Source organism: Rhincodon typus, chromosome 37 (assembly GCF_021869965.1).
Source record: "Rhincodon typus isolate 14 chromosome 37, sRhiTyp1.1, whole genome shotgun sequence".
NCBI classification, from domain to species: Eukaryota; Metazoa; Chordata; class Chondrichthyes; order Orectolobiformes; family Rhincodontidae; genus Rhincodon; species Rhincodon typus.
Window position 1 is genome coordinate 21,213,846 of NC_063368.1, and position 15,997 is coordinate 21,229,842.

At 44.8% G+C, this 15,997-nt stretch overlaps 1 protein-coding gene across 7 annotated transcripts in view; it reads left to right on the forward strand.

The window, feature by feature from the left end:
- The first annotated feature begins 528 nt into the window (after positions 1-528).
- Positions 529-15,997, forward strand: part of LOC109933252 (leukocyte antigen CD37-like) — a 32,680-nt gene continuing 17,211 nt past the window's right edge. For 4 of the 7 annotated variants that reach the window (XR_007265678.1, XR_007265677.1, XM_048617496.1 and 1 more), the window contains exons 1-5: positions 2,134-2,292; positions 4,245-4,319; positions 6,257-6,364; positions 12,062-12,262; positions 12,516-12,599. Coding sequence is in view for 5 of the 7 variants with exons in the window: in XM_048617496.1 (XP_048473453.1) it covers positions 2,230-2,292; positions 4,245-4,319; positions 6,257-6,364; positions 12,062-12,262; positions 12,516-12,599 (531 nt within the window). In the remaining 2 variants the exon portion in view is untranslated. Of the gene's footprint in view, positions 2,293-4,244; positions 4,320-6,256; positions 6,365-12,061; positions 12,263-12,515; positions 12,600-14,949; positions 15,441-15,997 lie in introns of those variants that run through there. The other 3 variants (XM_048617492.1, XM_048617493.1, XM_048617497.1) reach the window with 3 other exon arrangements.

Consider the following 15,997-nt stretch of genomic DNA (forward strand, 5'->3'; position numbering starts at 1 on the left):
ATATTGGTTGGTGGACTGTTGCTGGCATGGAGATATTGCAGCAACAGTTAACTGTCAGTCATGGTTCTCCGATTAGAGAGATGGACTCTGATTGGTCAGGGTGTTGCTATTGGGAATGCAGCGGTTGTTGGCAGTCATGTGACCCTCTTTACTCCAATGAGGAGGGTGCTGTACAAGTACTATTGCTTTTCCCCTCCTGTGTGTTGATATATGGAACTTTTATCTAATACTCTCTCTCACACGCAGATAGTAAGAACTGCCGATGCTGGAGTCTGGGATAACACCGTGTGGAGCTGGATGAGCACAGCAGGCCAAGCAGCATCAGTTACCCTCCTCCCTCCGGAAAGACCTCAGTGGATCTCTCTCCCACCGCAACTCTCTCGTAATCTCTTCGGCCATTTTCTGAAGAAGGGTCTAGGCCCGAAACGTCAGCTTTCCTGCTCCTCTGCTGCTTGGCCTGCTGTGTTCATCCAGCTCTACACCTTGTTATCTTGGATTCTCCAGCATCTGCAGTTCCTACTATCTCCCTCATCGAGTGTAGGTTGTCAGTCGATGGATTGGCAGATTTTCTCAGTTAACACTTTGTGATTGATTACTCCATTTCAGTGGTAAATTTGAGAATAGATGGAGCGTATTAAACTGTGTAAAGAAATTCTTTGTCAAACCAAAAAGACATTTTGCCTACTATGTAAATGAGTAACATGGTATATTAAAATCTGTGCCAGAGTGGTGCCATCTCCATAAGCCAGATGTCACAACTGACCAGTGCAACTGTATCAGACAACATGGTGAATACTGTGATGTTTTTTTCACTTTTTTTAGCCATGTTGAAGTTCTGACCTACCAAATGGTTAATCATTGAATACACTGTAAATGTTAAAATAGTTAAAAAATGTATTGGAGACAGCAATTCTGTGATACAAACTCTGCAATGCATCTGTTTGTATCATGTTAATTCCCGGAAGAAAACATTTGAATATATAAAGGACATGGTGAGACTGGGGCAGAGGCAGCCAAAGGAAAGTGTGAGAAATGTAAAATGGTGGGAGGAGAGAGGAGGTGGACGGATGATGGGAGGGAGGGTACATTGGTTACTGTTGTAAATCACTGAGAGATTCAGACAGGCAGGGAACAATTAGCTATAGAGAGATGGTGAGGGAGACAGTGGAAAGTTACCTTAAATAGCACAAAGCATCCCAAAGTGGTTTGCAGCTAATTAAAGACAGAGAAAGGCAGTGAGGTAGAGAAACAGTGGATAGGGTGATGGATGTGAGACGGGGCTAGGGGAATGAGGGAGAGGGACAGTAAAAGGAGGACAGTGTGGGACAGAGGACAGAACCATGATGTGCTTGCTCTGAAAGCTGCTGTCGAGAGGAGAATGGAGGTCTCCGTTTTACAGGCTGTTGGAACTGAGCTCTCTGTCACTAACACTCACCTGATTCTGCTACATTTTGTTTTGGCAAGGGAGTTCCAATTTCAAGTTTGGCTAGAACTGTGACAGGAATTCCAAGAAACACTGAAGAGGAATGGAAAGGGTTTATTCGGAGGAAGGATTGTCCAGCGAACCCAAACAGCCCCTCCTCTTGGCTGTTTATCAGCAGCTCATTTTAAATTGGCTGAGAGTTGGGGGAGGGAATAGGATTGTGGGGGTGTGGGGAGTGATTGTGACAGTGGAGGACGGTAGAGTTAGGCCTGTCCTGTATCACTTGCCCCACTCCTGCTGTGCCAGAGGCTTGCATTTTTACCATGTATTTCCGGGAGTTTGACAGAAACTGCTACAGCCCTGGGGCTCCGTCTTCTAGATGGAACAAGGCTGATTGTATTTACCTGAATCGGATATTATGAGGACCTCAGCCCAAAGCAGGGAGAAATGTTCTGGATTGTGCGTGCAGCTCATTCCCACATTGGACAGGCTCTGCTCCTTCTCCCTGGGGTTCCATTCCTGGACAAGGTAGTGTTCTTCACCCCAATCCTCTTTCAATTCTGAGACAGCTGCTGGGCTACTGACAGATTGTGTAGTGGGTTGGGCGTATCTGTTCGTGTGAGAGATTTATAACTGTTCCATTTCATACATCCTCATGTTATGTGCACAGATACAAATTGCAGCTTCTCAGCATGTGTATGGTCTGGCTGTGAGAGTTTTTACTGGGCCTGTTTTTGTGAGCAGAAACCTCTTCGATCCCCCTCCACCTGTGGTCATACCTGCTGTCTAGCTTGGGCACGTTCACTATGATGATGGGCTTCCTGGGCTGCATCGGAGCATTGAAGGAAGTGAAGTGCATGTTGGGGATTGTGAGTATCATTTCTGACTATCATTTCTGAGTGGCATGCTGGCTCAGTGGTTAGCACTTCTGCCTCACAGCGCCAGGGACCCAGGTTTGATTCCAGCCTCAGGTGACTGTCTGTGTGGAGTTTACACTTTCTCCCTGAGTCTGCTTGGGTTTCTTCCAGGTGCTTCGGTCTCCTCCCACAGTCCAAAGATGTGTAGGTTAGAGTGGATTGGCCATGCTAAATTGCCCATAGTGTCCAGGGATGTGCAGGCTGGGTGGGTTAGCCAAAGGGAAATTCAGTGTTACAGGGATAGGGTAAGAGGGGCTGGACTCGTTGGCCCAATGGCCTGCTTCAAGATCTGTAGAGATTCTACGATTTTGTTTTAACAAGATTAATGGAAAACTGTCACCACGGAGACCACAGGTACTCACCATCTACACTGGAACCTAAACACTGACTGAGACAGCAAGGTACAACAGCCCCATTTTGGGAACTGTGGAAGGACAAAGGGATAAAGACCATTCATAAAGATACCACTGGAGTAAAAATAATTCTTTTAAATAGAATACGCATTTAAGTGTTGGTTTATTACTATTAGAATGCAACAGTTTTAAATGTTTGTGAATTTAACCGATTCACACAGCTGTAAATAACAGATCCCAAAGCACTTGGGGAAACAGATGAGTCCTCCAACATCAGGATCACACTTTGCCCTTGATTTCGGGCAGAGTGTTGGAGCACGATTCTGGGATCTGAGTAAGAAGATCAGCATGTTTGTGAGAAGGAGCTTCTGGGAAGGATAATGAAGTCTGTAAGGAGGTGACGAGCTGGGAGGCAGGGTGAGGAACTGGGAGGCAGGGTGAAGAACGATACGGACTGTGCTGAATTCAAAGGAATGTGATCAGGAGGTGGAATCCAGAGAGTTCCGAGGTGAGTCGTATCGGGGAGATGGAAATCTACTGAGAGAAACAAAGATTAAACTGAATGGATGATTCAAACTATTTAAGTTATTGTCAGTGTTATTGAGAGAATTTCCCAGCAGTTACTTGGTGATTTTTTGTTGCGTGGAAGAGGGTTAGGTGTGGGGGGAAGACCTGTGCACTGCTAAATATAGCAACAAACACTCATTTTCAAACATCTGCTCATACAGTTGCCCAAGCTGCCAAGTCATCTTCCTCTATGAAATACAGTCTTTCTGTTCCTCAGGAAGTGACAGAGTTATCAGCAAACAGCAGTTTTCCGATAAGCAGCAGCCCCATGAGAAAGAGCTGTTTCTACCGTCCACCAATCACAGCTCAGCAAATGCTTTTGGTGATCTGTTCCCCACAAGATTTGACTTGGAGGACAATTCTGATCCAGTTCCTAGTGAATGTGAGACCACGAAGGGGAAGCTGGGATTTTACCTGAGTCTCCCTGTGGTATTCTGGGCATTAATACAGGGGACAGTGTAGAGGAAGTTTTATTCTGTGTTTAACCCTATGCCTTGGGAGTGTTTAATGGGTGCAGCGTATAGTGAGCATTACTTTCAGATCAAAAGAGTTGTGTCAGTGTCACTCTGAATCTAATTTGCCCTGGGAATGCTTTTTGTGTCTGGATTTGAAGTGTGGATGTGGAGTGTGAGGTCTGTAGTCACTGGCCCGAGTGTGTTCTGGGCTCACAGATCGAAACATTTTTTTTAGAAACGATGGGCTGTGGTTTCTATTTTAAATACTTTCATCTTGTTTACAACTTCCTTGTTCTGCTTTTTACTGAAAATTTGTCCAGAAAGTTGAAATAATAACAAACTGCTGGAGAGGCTTGACCAATCTGTGGAGAGACAGAGTGGGCTGACCTGCGGAGTTTCTCCAGCTTTCTCTGTTTGCTGGGAATGCTGGAAATTCCATAAAGCTGAAAGCTAACTGTGAGCAAGCTTCAAGGTCGGCTGTGTGATGGGTCACTGTGTTGGTTGTGATGAATGATTTTGTTTTTTTCAGTATTTCACCTTGTTGGTGTTCCTGTTGGCCTCCCAGATTACTGTCGGAGTTCTCATTTACACTCAAAGAAAATCGGTGAGTTCCAGCCAATTGAGCAGTTCGAATACTGAGCACTGGGGCAGGGGCCAGGAACTAGAGGGATGGGGAGGGGGTGATGGTAGGCAGGGACCAGAGGGGTGGGGGGGGGGGGGGGGGGGTGATGGTAGGCAGGGACGGGGGGGATGGGGATGAGGATGGTGGTGGTGATGGTAGGCAGGGACCAGAAAAGGGAGGGAGGGGGCAGGGATCAGTGAGGAAAATTGAAACCCAAAAGCTTTGTATCCAACATTTGTGTGTTTTCCCCGAAGAAAAACAAAAAATCGATTGTAGGTTCCATTCAGTGTAAAGCAGGCCATTTGACCCATTAAGTGCACACCAACCTCTGAAGAGCATCCCACACAGACCCTAGGGTTGAATGAGAGGGAGAGTCTGGGACTTTATTCACTGGAGTGGAGTGTAGGAAGTTGAGAGGTTTATAAAATCATGAGGAGTATGGGTAAGGTGAATGGCAGGTGTCTTTTCCTTAAGGTGGGGAATTTCAAGACTAGGAGGCATATTTTTAAAGTGAGTGGAGAAAGATTTAATAAAGATATGAGGGGCAATTTTTTTTTTTTACACAGTGTGGTTTGTATGTGGAATGAATCTCCAGAGGAAGTGGTGGATGTGGGTATGGTTACAACGTTTAAAAGCTATTTAGATAAGTAAATGAATAAGAAATGATTGGATGGATATGGGCCAAGCGCAGGCAGGTGGGGCTAGTTTAGTTTGGGATTATGTTCGGTGTGGACTGGTTGGACCGCCAGGTCTCTTTCAGTGCTGTATGATTCTAACTCTAAGTAGGATCATTTGACCTGAAACATCAACTTTGCTTTCTCCCTACAGATGCTGCCTGACCTGCTGAGTTTTTCCAGCAATTTCTGTTTTTAGTTTTGATTTCCAGCATCTGCTGTTCTCGGTTTGTTTTTTCATTTACTGTTTACTTTGTTCAATTGTAAACTCTCCCATTGAAAGTAAAACCCATTCCACTCAAAGAACTCTCACTTTTTTATATTTAAAAAATCACCATGGCAATGGAAATACTTACAAGTTAATCATTGAACCCCTTCAGACAGAGTTTGGATTTGAGCTGGTGGCATGTGGGGTTTGGTCTGAGATGAATGATATTAAAAGGTAGAGAAATCACATGCCTTGCATCACATGGTGACATCCTGATGCAAAACTTCCATCCTCATTTTTAAAATTCTCTATGGCTACTCCCACCACACCCTACCCTGTGCCACTCACCTTCTGAGATCTCTTCAGTCCTTCATCCCCAATTTCCATCAGCCCACGTCTTAAGTAGCCTGGGTTGGAGAATCTGGAATTATCTCCCTAAGTCTTTCTTTCATTTCAAGGTGCTCTTTTCTTAAAAAAAAAGTCATTCATGGAATAAGGACATCGCTGACCAGACAGCACTTATTGCCCATCCCTAATTGCCCAGAGTGCAGTTCAGAGTCAACCACATTGTTGTGGGTTTGGGTCACGTGTGGGCCAGACCAGGTAAGGATGGCAGTTTCCTTCCCTAAAGGACATTAGTGAACCAGGTGGGTTTTCCCCGACAATCAACAATGGATTCACGATCATCATTAGCTTCTTGATTCCAGATATTTATTGAATTCAAATTCCACCATCTGCTGTGGAGGGATTCGAACCTGGGTTATCTGGGTCTCTGGATTAACAGTCCAGTGATAATACCAGTAGGCCGTTGCCTCCCCTTAAAACGCACCACTGACCAAATTATCACTTGACCTGATATCTCCTTGTGTACTTCAGTGTCGTGTTTTGACTGGTCATGTTCCTGTGAAACACTTTTTGTGATGCTAAAGGCACCATATAAATGCAACTTGTTGTTATAGCTGTGGAATTCTGTGCTTGGAAACATGATTGGTCACTGTATTCTCTGCAGTTTGGTTTATGACTTGGTCTCTTGTTAGATCGAGAAACAGCTTGGCAACGCTGTGCAGAAGTTGATTCAAAACTATGATGAGAGTGATGAGAAACTTCAGAGCCTGGAGGAGAGTTGGGACTTCATCCAAATGCAAGTGAGTAATGAATATTTTGTGGTAGATGTAAGCTCCAGCAGCTAAGGACACTGGGAAGCTCTTTCCTTCTCAATCTCTCCCTTTGCCTGAGATGTGGAGATCCTGAGGTTAAACCACCAGCCCTCGTGTCTTTGTCTGTCTCTGTCTGTCTCTTTCTCTATTGAGAGAGCACTCCTGTTGTCCTCTGGGATAATCACAACTTTATCTTTACCTAATGTTGATGTTTAGAATCTAATGATTGTGTGAAAGGATTTGATTTTATGCAAAAGTATTTGATAAAACTACAAATTACCGTTGAACTCTAGACAAAGAACAGTACAAAATTGATAATCCTGAAATGAAAAAGGAAAATGAGTGTTTGAGGGAGTATAAAATTGGACAGATTCTCTGGCAGTGAGTTCATAAATAGCACATTGTGTTTCTCAAGTTGTAGCCTAACAGACTGCACCTTTCTTCTCTTAGGTAGGTATTTGTTATTCAGTGACTTTGTTAAAAAAGATCAAGAATTTAAACAAAGTTTCAGGTCAGCTTTAGTCAGGTTGCCCTGTTCTTAAAACCACAAATCGGCCGCAGTAAAAATAAAACCAAATAAACAGAAGAAGCCTATTATTTTTGGCACTAAATGCAAGTAACTGCCTCAGTTTCACATCCTAATTCTAATTTGGTTTAACTTGTTTTCTAATGTAACCCCGACATGGGCAATGGTTAGGTGAGCTTCATTGGCATGTTCCCAAAGTGACAGTGAATTCTGGTTAGTTCAGGAGTTTCACAGCTTGCATTCCTCTGAATTTCAAAGCAAAAAGATTGTTAGCTACGCAGCCTCAGTCTGGGAATGGAGCATTACGGCACACTCTTGCTGATCACTAACCGGAAATTTCAGACCATTTGTGAATAAGGGAGCAGCAGGTTCACATTGTCCAGGCTGGCCTCGTGGGGGAGGTCAGTGCCCAGTGTCCATTCTGGTGTCAATGGGTCAACAGCTCCATCACCTCAGCCTTCTTCCTGATGGAGCACATTTCAGGGGCAGGAGTGGTGAGAGTGCGAGCCGGGGGCAGCCAGGAAGGTAAGTTTATGTATAAAATACTTGCCTTGTGAATAGGCGGAGCGAAGGCTGAGCAGGAGCGAACGCGGACATGGGGACTGCTGGGTAAGTGAGCTAATATATTCGGGCCGTGGCTAAACCCGAAACACTACACGTGTTTCCCGCCTATCCTCCTCCTCTAACCAAAAAAAAGACTGTGTGAAGGGTTGGTAAGGTGAGCTATTTTTATTTTCCCTTTTATCTCTTGGCAATCTAGAGTAGAGGGAATGGAAGCTAGGGCAGTTGCATGCTCCTCTTGCAGGATGTGGGAGGTAAGGGTTACTGCTGGTGTCCACTCTGACTTCACCTGCGAGAAGTGCACCCAACTCCAGCTCCTCAAAAACCGCATTAGGGAACTGGAGCTGGAGCTGGATGAACTCTGGATCATTCGGGAGGCTGAGGGGGTGATAGAGAGGAGTTGTAAGGAGGTGGTCACACCCAAAGGTACAAGAAAAAGGTAGCTGGGTGACTGTCAGGAAGGGGAAAAGGGAACAGGCAGACAGTGTAGGGATCCCCTGTGGCTGTTCCCCTCAATAATAAGTATACCGTTTTGGATACTGTTGTGGGGGGATCTACCAGGGGAAGGCCACAGTGGCCAGGTCTCTAGCACTGAGCCTGGCTCTGTGGCACAGAAGGGAAGGGGGGAGAATAGGAGAGCAATAGTGATAGGAGATTCAGTGGTTAGGGGAACAGACAGGAGATTCTGTGGTACCAAGTGAGACTCCCGGATGGTATATTGCCTCCCGGATGCTTTATTGCCTCCCGGATGCCAGGGTCAGGGGTGTCTCTGATCGAGTCTACAGGATCCTTAAGGGGGAGGGTGAGCAGCCAGAAGTCGTGGTACACATCGCTACCAATGACATAGCTAGGAAAAGGGATGAGGACCTGAGAAGTGATTAAAGGGAGTTAGGTTGGGAACCAGAGCTACGGATCAGAGGATGGGGCATCTGGTGTACAGGCAGATACAGCAAGCAGAGAGCCTGTGAGGAAGGATAGACACTGATAGGGCAAAGTGACAGTCAGTGTGACAGGTTGAGGTGTCTACTTCAATGCAAGGAGTGTCAGGAATTAGGGTAACAAACTTAGAGCATGGATCAGTACTTGAAACTACGATGTTGTGGCCATTACGGACACTTGGACAACACGGGGCAGGAATGGTTGTTGGATGTTCCAGGGTTTAGATGTTTCAATAGAAATAGGGAGGGAGGTAAAAGAGGTGGGGGAATGGCATTGCTAATCAGGGATGGTATCACAGGTGTAGAAAGGGAGGTCGTGGAGGAGGATTTCTCCACTGAGTCAGTATGGGTGGAAGGCAGAAACAGGAAAGGAGCAGTCACTTTACTGGGAGTTTTCTATAGACCCCCCCCAAAGCAACAGAGACACTGAGGAACAGATTGGGAGACAGATTTTGGGAAGGTGCAGAAGTGATAGGGTTGTTGTCATGGGTGACTTCAACTTCCCTAATATAGACTGGAACCTCCTAAGTGCAAATAGTTTGGATGGAGCAGATTTTGTCAGGTGTGTCCAGGAAGGATTTCTGACTCAATATGTAGATAGGCCGACTAGAAGGGAGGCCACAGTGGATTTGGTGCTTGGCAACGAACCAGGTCAGGTGTCAGATCTCTCAGTGGGAGAGCATTTTGGTGATAGGGATCACAACTCCCTGACCTTTACTATAGCCATGGAGGGGGATAGGAGCAGATGGTATGGGAAAGTATTTAACTGGGGGAGGGGGAATTACAATGCTATTAGGCAAGAACTACAGAGCACCAATTGGGATCAGATGTTCTCAGGGAAATGAACGATAGAAATGTGAAGGTTGTTTAGGGAGCAGTTGCTACGAGTACTGGATAGGTTTGTCCCACTGAGGCATGGAAAGGATGGTAAGGTGAAGGAACCTTGGATGAGAAGACATGTTGAACACCTTGTCAAGAGGAAGAAGGAAGCTTACTTGAGGTTGAGGAAGCAAGGATCGGACAGGGCTCTAGAGGTCTACAAGATAGCCAGGAAGGAACTGAAGAATGGACGAAGGAGAGCTAGAAGGGGGTATGAAGAAGCCTTGGTGGGTAGGATTAAGGAAAACCCCAAAGCGTTCTATACTTATGTAAGGAACAAGAGGATGGCCAGAGTGAGGGTAGGACCAATCGGGGACAGTGGAGGGACCTTGTGTGCGGAGTCGGAGGAGGTAGGGGAGGTCCTTAATGAATACTTTGCTTCAGTATTCACCAGTGAGAGGGACCTTGACATTTGTGAGGACAGCATGAAACAGGCAGATATGCTCAAACTGGTTGATGTTAGGAAGGAGGATTTGCTAGAAATTTTGGTAAACATGAGGATAGATAAGTCCCCTGGGCCAGACGGGATATACCCAAGATTGCTACAGGAAGCAAGGGAAGAGATTGCTGCCCCTTTGGCGATGATTTTTGCGTCCTCTCTGTCCACTGGAGTAGTCCCAGATGATTGGAGGGTGGCAAATGTCATTCCCTTGTTCAAGAAAGGGAATAGGGATAATCCTGGGAATTACAGACAGTCTTCCTTCTGTGGTGGGCAAATTATTGGAGAGGATTCTGAGAGATAGTATTTATGATTATTTGGAAAAGCACAGTTTGATTAGAAATAGTCAGCGTGGCTTTGTGAGGGGCAGATCATGCCTCACAAGCTTTATTGAATTCTTTGAGGATGTGACAAAACACATTGAAGGCAGAGCAGTAGGTGTGGTGTATATGGATTTTAGCGAGGCATTTGATAAGGTTTCACATGGTAGGCTCATTCAGAAAGTAAGGAGGCATGGGATTCAGGGACGTCCAATAGAAGACAGAGGGTGGTAGTAGATGGAAAGTATACAGCCTGGAGCTCGGTGACCAGTGGTGTGCTGCAGGGATCTGTTCTGGGACCTCTGGTCTTTGTGATCTTTATAAATGACTTGGATGAGGAAGTGGAAGGGTGGGTTAGTAAGTTTGCCGATGACATGAAGGTTGGTGGAGTTGTGGACAGCGTGGAGGGCTGTTGTAGGTTGCAATCAGACATTGACAGGATGCAGAGCAGGGCAAAGAAGTGGCAGATGGAATTCAACCCAGAAAAGTGTGAAGTGATTCATTTTGGAACGTCAATTTGAATGCAGAATACAGGGTTAATGGTAGGATTCTCAGCAGTGTGGAGGAACAGAGGGATCTTGGTGTCCACGTCCACAGATCCCTCAAAATTGCTACCCATGTTGATAGGGTTGTAAAGAAGGCGTATGGTGTGTTGGCTTTCATTGGCAGGGGAATTGAGTTTAAGAGCAGCGAGGTTATGCTGCAGCTCTATAAAACCCTGGTTAGACTACGCTTGGAATATTGTGTTCAGTTCTGGTCGCCTCATTATAGGAAGGGTGTGAAAGCTTTAGAGAGGGTACAGAGGAGATTTACCAGGATGCTGTCTGGACTGGAGGGCAGGTCTTATGAGGAAAGGTTGAGGGAGCTAGGGCTTTTTTCATTGGAGCGAAGAAGGATGAGAGGTGACTTGATAGAGGTTTCCAAGATGAAGAGAGGCATAGATACAGTGGATAGTCAGAGACTTCTTCCCAGGGCGGAAATGGCTATTACGAGGAGGCATAATTTTCAGGTGATTGGAGGATGGTATAGGGGAGATGTTAGAGGTAGGTTCTTCACACAGAGTGGTGGGTGTGTGGAATGCGCTGCCGGCAGTGGTAGTGGAGTCAGACACATTAGGGACATTCAAGCGACTGTTGGATAGGCACATGGATGATAGTAAAATGAAGGGTGTGCAGGGTAGATTGATCTTAGTAGGATAATAGGTCGGCACAACATCATGGGCCGAAGGGCCTGTACTGTGCTGTACTGTTCTATGTTCTATGAATGTTCAGCGCCACCAGCTGGCTGTCCCCATATACTACATTCAGAATTTCCAACAATTAAAGGGGTCAATACCCTTTAATTAATTTTCATTAGGAGTTGGGATGAGTTAATATAGGCATAAGTGATGAGCACATGGCTTTTTCTTGCTTAGAACTTATCAAAGTATTCCTAGCATGCTAAAATCAGGTAAATGAATTCCTGAGTTAGAATCATACAACACAGAACAAGCTCATTTACCTCTTGGGATCTGCTGATTTTTTTTTTGTGTTTTTGTTTTAGGCCACTCCTCTTCAAATCAAATTAATTCTCTTTTGAAGCTTCTTATTGAATCTGTTCCCTTCATGCTTTCAGCTTATGCATTTGAGGTCACCATAATTCACTGTGCATAAGATTCTCCATGTCTCTCCCAGAACTCTATCATCAGACACCTTCCTTTTATGCCTTAATTACTTTTACTCATTGCATTTGGAGGAAACCTAATAACTTTTTATAATTTCCAGTTCAAACTGAGTGTATTATCCAGCTCCGATCAGGAGTCTTAGTTTGATGAAGGGAAGAGATTTTGAATTGACCAGGATTGACCAACAGAACCAACTTCCCTGCGGAACTCTGCTCCCAGTTATACTGTTTGCACATTTCACTTTGATACCGTGATATTTATCCATTAATTCTGTTTGTCCATAGTAAAATGCTACTTTCAAAGACTGTGGTAAATCTCCTGGTAAATGTTTGCATTAAACTGCCTCCCATCTTTTCCAGTTTTCTTGCTGTGGTTGGAACAACTCTCAGGAATGGATGAAAAACTCAAAAATGAAGAATAATTCTATTGAGTTGCTGAAAAACTTCACCTATCCATGCTCCTGTTATAATTCTTTTCCTCAGAATATCACCAGCTTCAACTTTACCAAACAAACTGGATTCTGTTATGCCCCCACAAACCCATTCAGAGTTCCCTTGAAGGTAACTTCTCATCTGTTTCATTGTTTGTCTGACTTGCCTTTGGCTCTCAGCTGGATATAGTTTGAAACTTGCACAGTCATTGGCCCAGCTTTGGGTCCAGGCAGCAGGGACAGAGCGGCCCAGTCACTCCTGAGCTCATGGAACTGACCAGAAGGGGTTTAGTTTAACAGTTATTCCCTGCTTGATGTATGTGGGATACAGACCAAGAACGTGATGCTTCTGTTACTGACTCTAGTTCTCATTGTTTCCCCAGAGCTGTAGGAGTAACGTGTTCGAATGGATGCGGGAAAATATTATGAGCATCATGATTGTCTCAATTGGTGTGAGTTTAGTGGAGGTGAGTCATTGGGGAATGTGAAAATCCCAAGTTTGATTGCATAGTAGCACCAAGACTGCTGTCAGACCCACTGTCACATTCACAACTTTTAGTGGAATCTGACCCTTTTTTTATTGTTTTGAGAAATTAAAACAGGAAGATGGTAGTGGAGTTGGGATGACTGGTGTGGTTTGGAAGGTACACACAGAGATTGGGAGAGATTGCTTAAAAAAACCCATTATGTTTAGTTCCTGCAGCTGCTGTGTCTCATTCTCCACTGTATCTGGTCCCGGACTCCTGGTCAGACACAGAGCGCGGCTCCCTCTCCTGATCTCCTGACTGTTCCTGCCAGGTGCCTGTGCTGTGACCCTCTGATTGTGTTTGCAGTGGTGTGAATGTTTCAGAACCAGCCTTGTTTGAGCTGGGAGTGAATGTCACCTCGTTGCAGGGTCTAAGAGACTGGCGATGTTTTGGTTGCAGGTGGCTGCAAGGAAATGAGCTTGGACAGACTGACCGACTGACTGCTTTTGTTCACATTGAACATATAAACAAATCCTCAGGCTGTGAGGATGGGAGGCAGATGGAGGTGAAGGTTCATAGAGGAAACCAAAATCCTGGTCAAAGAGATGGGTGTTGGGAAATGAATGAGAAAATAATTTGGGGAGGAAATTTAAGGAACCGATTAAATTATGGAAACAGCCCAGTATACCCTAACCTGGGACACCTGGAGAAAACCCCCCAACATTATCCGAGTGGAGATGCCATCCAGCAATGCAGGGCACATTGGTTACTGGGTAAAATACAAAGCCAAGCCTAAGGAAACAGACCCTTCAGTCCTACCAGTTATGCCAACCATGGTCCCAAACTAGAGAGACAAACAGGAGGCTGCAAGAACATCTGGAGAAAAGTAATACCCGAAATGATGACTGCTCCTTTCCTTCAGATGCTGCCTGGCCTGATGTGTTCTTCCAGCCTCCTGTTTGTTTCCCTTGGATTCCAGCATCTGCAATGTTTTTGTCTCTAACCATGTTCCCAAGCTAAACTGGCTCCACCTGCCTGTGTTTGGTTCACATCCCTCCAAACATTTCCTATTTGTGAACTTATCTAAATGTCTTTTAAACATTGTAACTGTGCCCACATCCACACTTCCTCAGGAAATTCATTCCACGTACAAACCACACTCTTGTTTAAAAGAAAAGTTTATCCCTTGTCCTTTAACATGCCCCCTACTTTTGAAATCCCCCACCCTAGGGAAAAGACACCTTCCATTTACCTTATCTGTGCCCCTCATGATTTTATAAACCTCGATAAGACCACCCCTTAACCTGCTACACTGCTGTGAAAAAAGTCCCTGCCTAACCAGCCTCTCCAGAAGAGGCCTCACCAATGTCTTGTACAACCTCAACATGATGTCCCAATACCTATACTCAAAGATCTGAGTAGTGAAGGCAAGCATGCTAAATGCCCCCTTAACCACCCTGTTTACCTGTGGCACGAATTTCAAAGTATTATGTACTTGAACCCATAGGTGTCTCTGTTCTACAACACTACCCAGGTTCGGTCAAACCGAGGGGAAAACACTTTATTCTTGGCACTGCTGGGGGAAGCTGGGAATGAGCTTGGTCATAGTGGTCATGTGAACAAGCATGTGGGCTGTATGTGAGCATGCCTTGCATGGTGTTGGGAGCAGGTTAATTTGTTTGTAAAAGATCCTGCTCCCCCATAATGAAAGTTGCTGATAATTTAACAGCATTAATAGTGACTTTGGGTAAAATGACTGGCAACATTGAACTGAATTAATCCAACTAACTTTGGTTTTGGTTGCATTTTTGCTCCCAGAGATTTCCACATTGAATATTGGCAAGGTAATTACCTCATGTGTGAATTTCTTTGTGCACAACCTCATTTCTGTACCTTAACTATCACTGATCCTATTTGAAAATGTTACTATTAATATGATTTGCTTAATTCATTCAGCAGGAATGTCAACTTTGTGTTTGACCTAGTCAGGGTCGGTGTGTATTGGACCCCTTACAGACCCCGCTCCCTAGCGTGTGTGTGTGAGAATGTGTGAGAGAGAGAGCCTTGTTTGCCAGTGAGAGTCCGTCTATCTGTGTGAAACTTCTTCCCCAGTGAAGACTCTGTGTGTGGGGGGCTGGGGATCTTGTATCCCAGTGTGAGGCCAGCACCTTCAGGAAAGAAAAATATTGTATAAGCACAAATTAATATAGATTAAATTGAAGATTAGCAATAAGTAGGGAATTGACAGGAGGTCTACAGAAATAAAATTTTGTGCAGATGGTTTTGTCTATGATGTGCTTTCCCTTTGAACTATTTTTCAATGCCATTTCCTTTCCTGCCTCATTTCTAGTTTGGGCTCCTTGTATTCTCCTTCGTCCTGTGTTTACAACAGTTTCATCCCAGTACTGGAATCAGGCAGCCTCAGAGTTTTGGACTATCTGCAAATCCTTCCAGCATTACAGTACATGTGCAGGAAACGCCAGAGAGAACAGAGGAAACACCTGAATTATTCACTGAAGCAGCTCAGTCTCAGGGACAAGGAGAGAGAACAGAGTCAACAGCTGAATTATTCATTGAAGCAGCTCAGTCTCAGGGACAAGGAGAGAGAACAGAGGAAACAGCTGAATTATTCACTGAAGCAGCTCAGTCTCAGGGACAAGGAGAGAGAACAGAGTCAACACCTGAACTATTCACTGAAGCAGCTCAGTCTCAGGGACAATGATAGTTGTTTGTTCTTTATTACCAAATGGGCAGAACAGTGGATTCTTACAACATTGAGAGAATGTTTTTTGAAACAGTTGAACTGTATTTTACTGAATAAAAAGTGAGAAATTGCAGAAAGATGTAGGTGTAGTTGTATTGTGCATGTCATTGGGAGGGCAAGACAATTGCAATACAAAGTTACAGGTGTCAGCTACAGAAGGTTCATCAATCAATGTCTAACATTGCAGGGCAGCATTTAGCCTGAGGGTTTTTGATCGTTGGTTTATGTTGGTGTTCCTGCCCTGTTTGGGGAGGGGGTCAGATTGATCCTATCTCCCCAAGGAACTGAGATGAGCAGTTGGGAGAATGGGTTGAAAAATTCTCTGGAATAAGTGCTACGATATTCTCAGTTTACACCTACAGGTACTGCTTGAGTGAGTAGGACCAAGCTGAAAATGAATCCTGGCGAGGATCAGGAGTGGGAGGACTGGGTTACCATCACTCATTCAGAAATGGTCATCACATTTCTGGTTGGTGTATTCCCTCTAACTAGAAGAACTATTCTGAATTTCCACTTGAACAAATGGGGCAGAATGGAGCTATGTCCTAGAAGCATTCTTCACTTCCAAGGGTGATGGTGGACATGGAGAATGACCATCTGTATGTAGCTGCTACCTGTCTCAGTGTTCAGGACA